Genomic DNA, 13,088 nt, shown 5'->3' on the forward strand with positions numbered 1-13,088 from the left:
TTTCAAACCGTCATGCTTTGGCGGTTTGCCATGGCTTTCCCAGCAGTGAGTTAGGGCAGGAATTTGGAATTTGCTCAGGTTGCCGGTGATAACTCGCCAACTCTTTGTGAAAGACACCGTGGGATCTTTAACATCCACCAATGACCATTGCTGGCAGACGAGTCCTCCGGCTTAACATCTATCCGAGGGACTGCGCACACATTGATGCCTTGCCCTGCCCATGAAACGCAAAGATGGCAGTTTACAGCTGGGTCAAGATTCAAACGTAGGGTGAAACCATTCATAGGCAAGTACATATACACGGTGTTTCAACAGACTTGGGACTATTTCGATGCTTTGTTTTGAAAAGGGTAGATAAGATTCAAAATTAAGAATCACCCATCATAAAGTAGAGACTTGGGAGATTTTTTTTTGGAACTTCGATTTACAATGATGGAATGATGCGGATGACTTGTTCTATGTGACCTCCACGGCTGCCAGGTAAGCGTTCACTCTGAAAGCGAAGTTCGGTGTCATCCTCGTGCATGTCAGAGGTGAGATGGATGTTACACACTCCTTAAAAGTTCTCTTGAGCTGCTGGATGTTATGAGGGTTGTCTTTCTAAACATGTTCCTTCACGTAGCCCTGCAGAAAGAAGTCCAACGGGTTAGGTCTGGAGAATGGGCAGACCAGATGTGCTCTGTCTTGAAGGAGATTACCAAGTCGCCAAACATCTCTGCCTTGTATGTTTCAGTAAGAGAATTATTGTTTTGTAAAACATATCAACTCCGGACTATTGAAACTTAGTCGAAGCCATTTCCCAACATCCTAGAACATAACCTGAAAAAAAAATTAATTACATTTCATCCTGTTCAATGGAGACACAATCCATAGAGTACCAAGACCTTTGAAACGCCTCATACCGACCTGCTAGCGCAAGAATGCCTTAACCAATTATAAATTTGTAACCCTTTCACATTATTTGTAACGATTTCCAGTTTCTCGTGGAAGATGCCTTTTTTCCTCTTCTCTGTGGCACTTGCTTCCAAAGTGAAGTATATCATTGCAGATTCATCTCTGTCACTGTAGATTATTGTCCATTTTTGTTGCTGTTGATTGTTGCTCATGCCGTCTGCTCATTCCATTGTTGCCTAAGTTTGGTTGTTTTTGGCCTCACCTATTCAACCCCTTACCTTCGCTCCTGTTTGTCATTCTTTCCTCATCTCTTACCATCCCTATTCCTACCCTCGTTCTCCTTTCTCATTCTACCGACATAAGTGTCCCTCCACCATGCCGTTTGTGTGGTGTTTCCTGCTTTCCATTGTACTCTACCTGTACCCTTCTGTTCTGCTCTGCTCTGTGTTCTACCTCTTTCATGACCCTCAACTTTGTTTGCAAAAATAAATAATTAAAAAAAACAAATCTGAAATATCTGATGTTGGTTTCATTTTCTTTTGAATGTGTTTACTTGTGTAATGCTCTTTTCTTTGCTTTTTTTTGTTTGTTCCCTCCCCCCCCCCCCCCCAAGTCGTTCGCAGGCTTAGTCGAATCTTCTTACGTCTTGGCAAACAGCTGCTTTATTTAACGGTCGACTGTTGCTCCCAGAACCCTGGTCTGAATTCTGGAACAATGGTGATTTAGATGATGCAATAATTTCCAATCGCATTGCAGAGAATGAAACAAAAGCAAAGGGCCTTAAAAAAGGAAATTGAGGAAACAATATATGCACAGGTCCATTTCGTTCTCAACTTCTTCCTGTTGTGAGGCTTCTTCTCACAAAGCATTCGACCTACAAATGTGAGGTTTCTGTGGAAACGGAGACATACAGTTTTGGAACTTCTTTTGAAATCCTTTTGAAATTCTCAATTAAGGTTCTCTTGTCATCTCTCTGTGTTCAGGTGTTTAAATGGAGGGACTGGTCCATCACTTACTTTAGTGTTATCACATTCATTACTTCCACCACCGAAGGTGGACGGAGCTTATGTTTTCACCCCTAATTGTGCATCTGTCTGTGAGCACGATATCTCAAAAGATATCGAAACTTTGGGTGTGTTTGATTCAGGAAATATTTTGGGAAGTTCCTCTACTTGTGGGCCAGCACATACACCATAATAGTTGAATTCTAAACTGCATATGAAAAACGAAGTAAAATTGAGAAAGAAAGTAAGGAAGGTGGCAGTTCGGGAGGTGCGTTTGTGTGTTTGTGAGTCGCAAGTACTTGTTGGAAATGTGTTTGTAATTGCCACTTTTGAAATGGGTGGTTCATCATCATAAAGCAGAATTTATCAGACATGGTCGGCCATCTCGGAGTTTTGTGCACTCACCGTGATGGCCGACTGGTGGCCATTTTGTAACTCAAACGTGTCCCCAACCATTTCTCAGACATCCATGGTTTGATTTTGTTCAAGCTTGGCACAAGCACAGCACATAATGGCATGCACGTGCACTTCACTTTATTTTGCGATCTGATCAAAGATGGCTGATTGGTAGACCGGCAGCCATTTTAGTTGCGCATAAATATGGGCTAGCCCTCTAAAACCTAGTTCAGCAAAATTAGTAAAACAGTAGGGGCTATGACATTTAAGGTTTTTTTTTTTTTTTTTTTTACTGAATATTATTGTTATTATTTTCATTTATAGCACATGCCGCATGCAGCATCATTTGTTGGTGTAGTTGGACAGACTTTATTTGTCATATTATTCTCCACAGTATCTATTTTCGATGTAGTTGGTCCAGAAATCGACAATTATTTATTTATCACAGCACAGATGCCTTCCTCTGGAGCGTCCTTAATGTAATGGACGTGGCTATGGTAACGTCTCCAGGGGATACAAAAATATTGTTATTCACAAGTTTGATGGATTATTATTTCTTCTTCTTCTTTTTCCCTTCCTGAAATTTCTTCGATGATTTCATGAGCATTTCTCTGCTGCATTACCATGTATTTAACAAGTTTGGATGTCTTCTTTGTTCAAAGTTTATGCTATGGTCACAACCTTGATACGTGATGCCATTATTTTAATGATATGCTGAAACTCAAAGAGTTTGAGAATTTTGATATTTACGAGTTGGCATTAAATAATAAGACCAGCCATGTAATATCATGATCGGCTAGAGCAAGGGTTACAAACCTGTGATCTGTCGACCTTTAGGAGTCCCCAAAAAAACTATTGATAGGGTCCACGATGGAGGAGGGGGAGAATGTGGTGGTGGAGGAAGAGGAGGAGGAAGAGGGGAGTGGGGGTCAGTGGGGGAAGTAACATTCACCTCCCCACACCATCAAGTCTGCATGTCCGAAGTGACCTGTCATGAGATTCTGTGGTTCATCATATTTGTGTTGGCTGGGAAATATCAGCGAAAGATTTTATTTTTATTATTATTTTTTTCTGAAAAATAGCTCATTGAACAAGAGAGCAAATTAAAATGATATTCCGACATGGTGGTCCAATAATCTTTTTGGAAGTTTGGAAAGGGTCTGCACACCCCAAAAGGTTGGAATCTACTGAGCTGGACCTTTTACTTGAATATTTACATTTGCAAGCTGTATAATATAATCTTGTTCGACCCCTTTTAGAGTCCTTGTTGGTTAACACGTGAGCAGGGGAGGTGAGGGGAGAAGCGTGGGGAGAGGATGGTTGATGTTAAGGGTGAACTTCCTCCTCTTGGTTTCATCTTTGCCATTTTGAAAATCTATCAGGATTAATAATCCTAAACTGTAGCTTAAAGACGTGGTTGAATTGGGAGAGAAAGCCGCTGTTAGATTACGTCTGCAATATCATGGTGGCTTCCCACGAGATATCTGACAAATGAAAATGTTCCATTGTTGCGTTTTTGCACGCCTCTGTTTTTCAGGCTGACAGATCTGTTGAATCGTAGGTCACAGACGTGTTGTAGCACTAAATGCTTGGATATTGAGCTGTCGACTCTGATTACTTCACTGCAGCATTACCTCTAAAAAAAACAAACCACATTGCCTCTAAAGGCAATGCTTACGGTTTGCGATTAAACTGCCTGAAGCTACAATCCCATTAATCCCACCAAGAAGGCCTTTGTAAAGGTGTATGGTTTTTATTTTTGGCATTCTTCTCTGTCGACGACGCATCCTGTTTGTTATATGCAGATTTCAACCGCAAAATTATAATATACCAGAGTCTGGATGTTCTTGGCATCTCTTTGTCTTGCAGATGGAGAAATGGTTTTTCCAGCTTTTTGTGGTGATGGCACTGGCTGTAGTAAGACCTTTAATATTCTCTACAAGAATGAAGAGGTGATTATAAACGACGTCATCCTTTTCAAAGTGCTGCTCTTCCTTGATGGGAGAAAGGTAATGGAGTGACGAAAAGTGCCTCGGTTTATCGGTACAACCTTTCGGCGATGCTCTGTGCTGTGCAATGAAATGTCCCCTGTCAGGCAAGAAATATCTACACTTTCTCAAAAAGTTGTTCGTGCTTGTGCGTTGCTCACTTTCTCCCAGATTGAGGAAGCTTTGCGTGAAGTTGAGCTACATTTGCTTGTCGAACTTTTCTTCACCAACAGCCATTTTACGTAAGTGGCTGAGCACGTGGGTTCAACCATTTCAGTTGGTGGATGCAGACATGATGACGTTTTGAGAGTCGATGAGCTTAATACGCTGCAGGGTCCCAATGACATAATGCTATTCTGGGGAATGCTTTTATTTGTTTCCAATACCTGTTGTTAATTTTCTTTGTTTTTTGGTTGTTTATTTTTATTACCAAACAATATTTGCTGTGCTCAATTGTAGCCTCGACACATGTATTACTATTGATCAGTATCTAGAATTGGACTAATTAGGAGTTCTGCTTGCTTGCCTCCTCACAGGCACGGAGAAGCAACCGCGCTTCAGCCAGTAAGCAGTCGTACTCTTCATTTGCATGCTGAGCTGCCTGCAGGTCTACACCATCACCTGCCGCTCATCTTTGACTACTTCCACCTTTCAGTAGTCTCTCTAACTGTGCATGTCGGTCTTGTGGCGCTACAACAAGCAATCATGTGGTGAATGGGGACAATGTCATGATGAGGGATGTTATTAGATGGGAGGGAGGGTATAAGTTAAAGAAGGTGAGCTGAGGATCGGTACTTTCTAAATGTAGAGTGCAGTTATTCAATTAAGGGTTATGTTGGAAAAAAAAAATGCAATCCAAGTTGTACAAAACACTATCATCAGATTTATTGTACCCACCCTCCACCCCTCACCACAGCTGTCTATCATATTTACTTATTGCTTTGAATGTTTATTTTTCAGCAATTGAAGGCTCATGGAGCTTGTCTGATTGCTTGACAAAAGGCATTCCTGGATCTGGTACTCCTAAGCTTCTCTTGCATGGCAAACACATAAAGAGACATCGTTTTTTCATTACGTTACAAACATATTAGTTGACCTTGCACAAATGAACACCATATATGAAATTTGCACCTGAGATTCCAGTATAGTCAGTCATGGGTTCAGATAGGAATGCAAAACAGGCCATCCAATTAAACTTTCACTTTTTTATTGTTTGTTATGTGCTGCAATTAGATGTTTTTTTTAAGTCAAAATATGACCAATTATTGCACCATCGTCCCAAGAAGGAAGCCAGACATAACAATGCACACGCACACAGACACATCCACTCGCGTACAAACATACTTGCTTATATACATATAAGTAAGTGGTGGTCTTTCTCTTAAATATGCAATGAGAATGGCACTTAGTGGATTGCATGCAATGAGCTCCACTAGGTTTTTGAGAGCTCTTCTCTTAAATATGCAATGAGCTCCACCAGGCTGAACAAACTATGTTTTGTATACCACTGATAGGTTGTATCTTGAGCAAAATCGAATCATCTTGTTCTCATCACCTACCCAACTCATCCATAATGGTTTTGTCGAAATCCGTCCACAACTTTTTGAGACATCGTGCTATACAGTATATCGTTTTTGGCCCTATCTCTCAATGGTAAAAAAATCACTTTTAAAAATGATATTGTCCGGATCCAGATCGGGATCCTCACCAAAATCTGATCAATTGGTCCTTGTCACACACCCACCCTGTCTACTAAGTTTTCTCTGAATCCGTCCATAACTTTTTGAGATATCCTGTTCACAGACAAACAGTGGAGAAAACATCCTTTGTCCACCTTTGGTGGCAGAGGTAAAAAAAAAATTGACACTCTTTGCCCTCTTTCATGTGTTTCATACATTCCTCAAGCCTGGCGGGATAAGTCAGAGATTTGCATACATGCCTCTGAGCTGTCAGGCTTGGGTTCTCATCGCAGCCCAGCTGTAAACTGCCAATTCCATGTTTCGCAGGCAGGATGATTCATGAATTTGTGTGCCATCCCTAATATGGACATTAAACTCGGCTTCCCATCTTCTGGCATTAGTTGTTGAACTTTAAAGATCTCGGTGTCCTTCATGACGAGTCAGTGAGTTTTCACCGGCACCTTGAACAAATTGCAAATTATTTCTATAACCTACAGGGGGCACTTCATCAGGACACAGCTGCACTCCCAGCAATGATGCAAACTCGCAGTCACGTGCTGCACATGAAACGATGGCGATGCATCACCCTTACTTGTATTTCCTGTAAACATCTTGTCCATTTTCTACCCATGCCTGTTCAACATACCCTTCCTGTTCTTGCTTTCTCCTCTTCTCAACACCACAAACTTTTCTTTTTTTTTTCTTTTTCTTTTTTCTTTATGTTTGCGCACATAGTATATAGATGGCCCTTTAATATTTCTCGTGGTCAGACAAATTATTTTTGCCTAACGTATCAGTAACTCGTATAATACTGATTTAACTTATCATTGTACATTTTAATTTTTATTATTACAAACTGCATTTTATGAAGTCGATTACATCTGCATGACCACATGGTTTATGTGTTTTGATGCACCATTGGGGCTTCTGACTTCTTTGCAATCAGAGCTTTGGCTAAAAGCAGCTGCTGCTAACAATCCTTCCCTGCATGTACTTTCTGTTCTTGCTGTGCTGAGTATGTATGCTTTACTCTCCTGGCTAATAACAAACATTGCTCCTTCTCTGGGGGTCATGTGTGAGGGCATGCTGAAGTTGTAGATTGCTTGTAATGCACTCAGGTAAAACCCTCAGGAATATAGAGTTTAAATCTCATAAGCCCACTGAAATTTTGATGAGCTTTGATAGCCAGGGATGCTCAAAATGTCGATTGAAATCCGATGATATTCTTTATTACTTGCCAACGTTTTTGTTTGCTGAGGGCAAATTGGTTGGTTCGGTGTGAATCTGAGAATCTGCACAATGTAAACGCCCTCAACAACCAAGGGTGCTTCAAGCATCAAAATGTTATTTATTTTCTCACGTTTGTTCTCTTTTTCATTTTTTAAAAATGACATAGAGTGATCAAAGCTCATGGGAGAGCATAATAACAGGGGTGGGAGGGTGAAGAGGATTAATTGACATAAAATGGGATGAGGGGGAAACGGTCAGCAGTCTTACGAGAACATGTACGGCTGCTTCATAGCACAAGAGGAGGAGACGTTGGTGGAGATTGAATTTTAATACACCTGCCGAGACCCTTTATCAGAGGCAGAAATGGTAGAGGCCAATGTTAACAGATTTTTGAAGTCCTGGAGGGAAAAGCTCAATACTTCAGTCATAAGAAGACAGTTCAACATACAAGAGAAGAAGACATTATTTATGAATGGAGCTGACCGTTGTGTTTTGATTCTGGAGGGTAGCAAGGAAAGGTCTCTCTCTACTTCTGTACCATGTTTTATCAGAAGATTTATTTGAAGATGGGACCCAAATGTATATGTAATTTGCACAAGAAAAACATTTTCTACGTTTGCAGCTCCCCTCGGCCAACCAAGAATTCTTCGACGAGCAAAACTGTTTCAACAACATCTCGAGACCCCTTCATCGAACCTCTCGAGTTGCTTCTCTTTGGTCAAAGCTACCTGAAGCAGGTGATGAATACACCTGATTAGTTTTTGTCTGATACTGAAATTGTTAAAGCACTTGTGTTTTTATCCCCCGCCAACCAACGAAGTTGGCGGGGGATATAGAAATGGGTTCCGTCCGTCCGTCCGTCCGTCACATTTCGTTTCCGGAGCTTAACTACAAATCCCCTCAAGATATATTTACGAAATTTGATACACATATCAAGCAAGTGGTGAACTGGTGCCTTTTGATATTTAGATTTCCCCCAAAAAAATTTCCGTCACTTTCCATGGAAACAAGTTGGGTATTAAGAAATAATTGAGGTTAACCTTTGTTTCCAGAGCATAGTTGCAAAACTATTAACTATTTCTTTATGAAATTTTGTACACACATCAAGAATAAATTGGACTGGTGCCTTTTGCTACTTGTCCTCATTTACTATGGCGGGGGATATCGAAGACTTTTTCTTCAACGGATGCTAGTTGTGATTGCTTCGTTGTTCAGTCTAAGATCCTTTGTTTTATTTGCCCACTTTTGAAACTGGGTTCCTGAATTGTTATTGTTGGCTTACGTGAAACAAACAATGCAATCCTAACCACTCACGCAAACATTAATGTTTCTTCCGTTTTTAGGTGGGTTAGAAAGTTGAAATTTTGCATACTGATGTAATTCGAAACCACAATTCCAGGAAAAATCCAAACACTGTCCATAAACGAAAATATTCAGAAAGAAAATCAGCCGTTGGAGCTTCGCTCCCACTCACAGAGGGTCACGTAACCAAAGACAATCATTTGATCTTGCAAAGGCACAATCACTCGTGGGTGTTTCTCGTTTGATGGCGATACGATTCGAGAGTATTTGTGTGTTGTTTTGTCATTTACAGTGTACAGTCCTTCCACATGTAAGAAGTCAGAAATATTTTTTTTGTTTCCAGACGGTGTACAATAGTAAGTGCTACAATGCATTTTTTTAAATGTATTTACTTGTTAACATATACAGTTCGACCTCTGTACAAGTCAGCATAGTTAAAGCAAACATTCAGAACATGTATTAGTCTTTGCATATTTTCCCTGTATTCACGATCCATGTTTTTTTAAAAGCTTGGATGTAAAGATCAATTTGTCCTGGAAGGTTGAACACAAACACAGCACCCGACATTAGAAAATCGTCAAACTGCAGATGACATTTCCAAGAACAATTATCAAGAACGTGAAAGGAAACTATTATTTTATTATTCTCTGCATTTTTCCATTACCCTGGTGGTGAAATACACCACCTGCGAACGCCGCTGAAGAAGAGAGTTGGAGACCCTCGACATTTGTAGTTCTCCTTGGCTCACCAAGATGTTGACTTTACATGATGAGTTGAATTTGTTTGGTTGGTGATGACGCGCAATGTGCGCAATGTGTTGATGACGCGCAACAGCCACAATAATATACCAATTGCTGTTTGTTTTTGACTTTTTTTTCGTGTTGTATACCTTCTCGATGCTCGTATGAGAGCGAACACACAACGCACAGCAAGGGTGGCATGAGACAAGAGGGGTGGGAGTGGGAAGGACAAAACAGTGTGGAACAGAGACATGAGGAGATCTGTGGAAGGGAGAGGGATGGGGCAGGGAACACAGGGTATACAAGATGGACATTACAGGGACTTTCGGGAAGGAAAGCAGGGAATTTGTAGGAGGTGGGTTTGGGGTGGATTAACGGGTTTATAAGTTTCAATTCCACCCTTTTAACCTTTTGATATGACTTAGGATCATGTATGTGTGTGTGTTTTTGTTTTTTAATGTGTGTATGTATATGAACATCACATCTCAAAGCAAAAAAGTGAGGAATCAAAGGAAGGTGGCCGGGGGCAGGGGGGGGGGTGAAGGAGAGGGGATGGGGGCAAAATTGACAATACCTCCATTCCTTTATGCCATGAAGTCAAAGTTTGAAACACTTCAGTCACCTGATTTCAAGTTTTTATACACTGCGTTGGGGGAAAAAAAACAAATCTTACTTTCTGCTTGTATACTCCTATATCTTTATGTAGCTTTTCATGTTTTTTTGTTTGTTTTTGTGTGGCATTATCATGTGAATTCCTGAATTGTGTACTGCTCTCCACATGTGCAATGCAGTGTTGTTTATTTGATTTATTTGCTTTGCTCATGGTACTTCTCACCATACAGGGTGGCTCACCGGTGTCTGAGGAAACCATGCGCCAGGCGTGTTGTTGGCACTTCACCGTGGTCAAGATTATTCTTGCTGCCTACAGAGACATCTTTAACTCTTTCACCGCCATCCTCCATCACCTTTCAGAACCACAAAGAGCACATATTGGTGTGTCACGTTTGGTCCTTTCACGAGCTTTGATATCTGCATTGAAGGAGAAGAAGAAAAGCTTTGTGACATGGTTTTTGTTGGTTTTTTTGTCCTTGCAATTATTATTTATCTAATTGAGAGGTTCCACCAAATTCCCAACTGATTTTGATGGGCCAGGAAATGTTGCTGACTGATGCTTATCCTGGCTCATTTTCTGCAAAAATGTAGATAAACGTTTCATTTACGATTTATTTTATTTGACTTTATTCATCACAAGTCAAAGTTGATGCACCTTCCCGAATTACTGACCGGGCAAGAAATGTTGCCAAGCAAAACTTTATCTGCCTCAATCTGTGCGAGTTGAAGCGATTTCTGCAAAAACTAATTAATGGATAGATTATTTTATTTTTGACAGACTATTCCATTCGACACAAACGATCACGTCGTTTCAAATGAAGAAGAAGAAGATGATTCCACCACAAATTACTGATGGCTTAGAATGTGGAAGTAGCTTAGGCGAGAACATATTGAGCAAGGGGTGTGTTCAGTTACCAAGTCGCTCGCCAGCGCTTGCCAAGCCAGCCTGTTTCTTAGCAACGGATTCAAATGGAGTGCTTGCTTGAGTGCTTAAGCCACTTGGTGAGCACTCTACAATAAACTTGGAAACTGCAAGAGCATACCCCAGGTTAAGTATCGATCGACAAAATTTCCAGCCCAATCAGCATTGGTCTGCAATTGGTAGGACCAAATAGAGATGTTACTCCAAAGTACCTTTTAATACATTCAAGCTATAATCTATTTATTACATATTTGTGGGGGTGGGGTTTAATTTGGCATTTGCATACATTGTGTGAACAGTGGAATCGTTTTGGGGAGGGGATAGATATTGTATGTATGAATCAATCCCATGGATAGATATTATGTTAAGTCTATTCTGTTTTACTTTCATTTTTCTCTGGTTTTTAAAAGTTCTGATTTCAAGTAAATATTGATCCTGATTTTTTTTTTTTTTTTTAGAAATCATTATTAATGAAATAAAATTTAAAAAATTTTATTTTAAATAAGCTATCACATATATATTTAGCCTTTTCTCCTATTAATTTGATCAATTAATTTACTTGTTTTCTACATTCTAGTCCTATTCTCACACTGAACTTAACATTGTCATCCATCGAAAATTTGCTTGCTTGGGCACGTTGATCTGTTCTACTTGCAGTCATCGATTTATCAAAGCCGTGATGTTGTATCCCTGTTGCTTTTGTTTTTTTTTTTCTCCACAATATCCACAAGGAGCTTATCTCCCTTTGACTCTCACTCGAGTCACAGTGAGTCAGGAAGTTTAAAAGAGCTTTCTGACTCTCAAAAATCAAATTAGCAAATCCCTTGTATTTTAAAGTGTATTTTTTTTTGTATGTTGCAACTTTTAAATGCGAAAAGTGGTGTTGATGCTTTTGAATTTTGCCTTGAACACACCTGAGATTCTGGAACATGCCTGGGATTTGCACTGGTGCGTGGTTCATTTCTCCAGTGACAAAGCGCTGATGTGTTTAATCTGCTGAAAAATAATCACCCGAGATTCGCAGGGATGAACAGCCATCTTTAAGGAGAACCCATGAAAGGTTGTTACTTGATATATTGATCGACGAAAGGTTTCGCTCTAGTTTCATTTGTCATAACCTTGGAAAAAATCAAACAATGGAATTCCAAATCAACCTGTTAATCTGCTCTGTTCTTGGAATCAAACCTTTATTATGAGAATATGGAGAACACAAATTAATAAAATGTACATTAAAAAAACTCATTTTCATCAAATTTAGTTTGCGTACAAAGTTGATGCAGACTGGTTTTGCATTTTGAGATGCTTACCGTTTCGATTTTAATTTTTCAAATTTTATTTTCCTCTTTTATTCTTTTTCTGATGCAATGAAAATCTGATTGGCACTACATATCTCTTCATTACTGAACTCGTTTTCATCAGACCCACTTATATCTATCCATTATAATTGTGCTGCAATAACATTGATGTACAGGGTACTCGGACATAGAAGGCCATTTGGCCCATCTTGCCTGTAGTTTACCAACAACACATTAATTTCATGTTTCAACACATTAAACACAAGTTACTGTAGAATGGAGCAACTAGTCTTACTCATGAACGCTAGCAATGTGATTGAAAAAAAATGGATAGAAATATGGATTGAATCGATAGATTGTTGATCTCGGTATGATAACCACCGTGCAAAGGAAGGAGAAGCTGACATTTGGTCATTAACTCTTTGTCAGAGCAAAAAAAGCTGTTTTGCTCTGGTGAAGGGTAGACGCCCCAAATATCAGCTTCTCCTTGCTTACCACGGTTTGTTGATTCCATCAATCATAAGTTTATCGATTTAAATTTCATTGGAGGTCGGTGAGTGTGCAGAGGGAGTTGGAGTGACAACGGGTTGTGAGGCATTGGGGTAGGTGCACAGGGACATCACCAGGGCGAGCAGTTGATTGTTATCCTGACTAACAGCTAATGCATTGTTCACCGAGGCACAAACCCTTTGTTCCCAGGAGGGGAACATCGACAAACAGCCATAGGTTATAAATGTCCAAAACTTTTCGAAAGTTGTACTTTGCTGCATGTTTACACTTATTGATTTAATTCCTCTTGTTTAATTTTTTTCCTTATTTTTTTTTTTAAGAAAATCTGCAAGAAAAGTTGAAGTTTGTAACATATTAAAGAAGAGGCTGTTGTTCTTGGATTCTTCTTTCTTTCTTTTTTAAAGTGTAAAACCTAGATCTGGTTGTGGAAATGTTACAGCATGCTTGGGGATTAATACCTTGGTGATGTTTTGAAATTCCTGAAGCATTTTAATCCCTTTTGTGTTTTTTTTTTTA

General features: G+C 39.8%; 1 protein-coding gene across 5 annotated transcripts in view; it reads left to right on the plus strand.

Annotated features, from left to right (window-relative positions):
• LOC147012718 (protein FAM135A-like) overlaps nt 1-13,088 on the plus strand; it is a 151,136-nt gene that overhangs the window by 45,306 nt on the left and 92,742 nt on the right. For 2 of the 5 annotated variants that reach the window (XM_085853821.1, XM_085853824.1), the window contains 5 exons: nt 4,164-4,303; nt 4,454-4,524; nt 4,819-4,992; nt 7,814-7,928; nt 10,076-10,226. In XM_085853821.1, coding sequence (XP_085709947.1) covers nt 4,164-4,303; nt 4,454-4,524; nt 4,819-4,992; nt 7,814-7,928; nt 10,076-10,226 — 651 coding nt within the window. Of the gene's footprint in view, nt 1-4,163; nt 4,304-4,453; nt 4,525-4,818; nt 4,993-7,813; nt 7,929-10,075; nt 10,227-13,088 lie in introns of those variants that run through there. The other 3 variants (XM_085853823.1, XM_085853822.1, XM_085853825.1) reach the window with 3 other exon arrangements.

Source organism: Eptatretus burgeri, chromosome 14 (assembly GCF_056783735.1).
Source record: "Eptatretus burgeri isolate ZD-2024b chromosome 14, Ebu_testis_v1, whole genome shotgun sequence".
NCBI classification, from domain to species: Eukaryota; Metazoa; Chordata; class Myxini; order Myxiniformes; family Myxinidae; genus Eptatretus; species Eptatretus burgeri.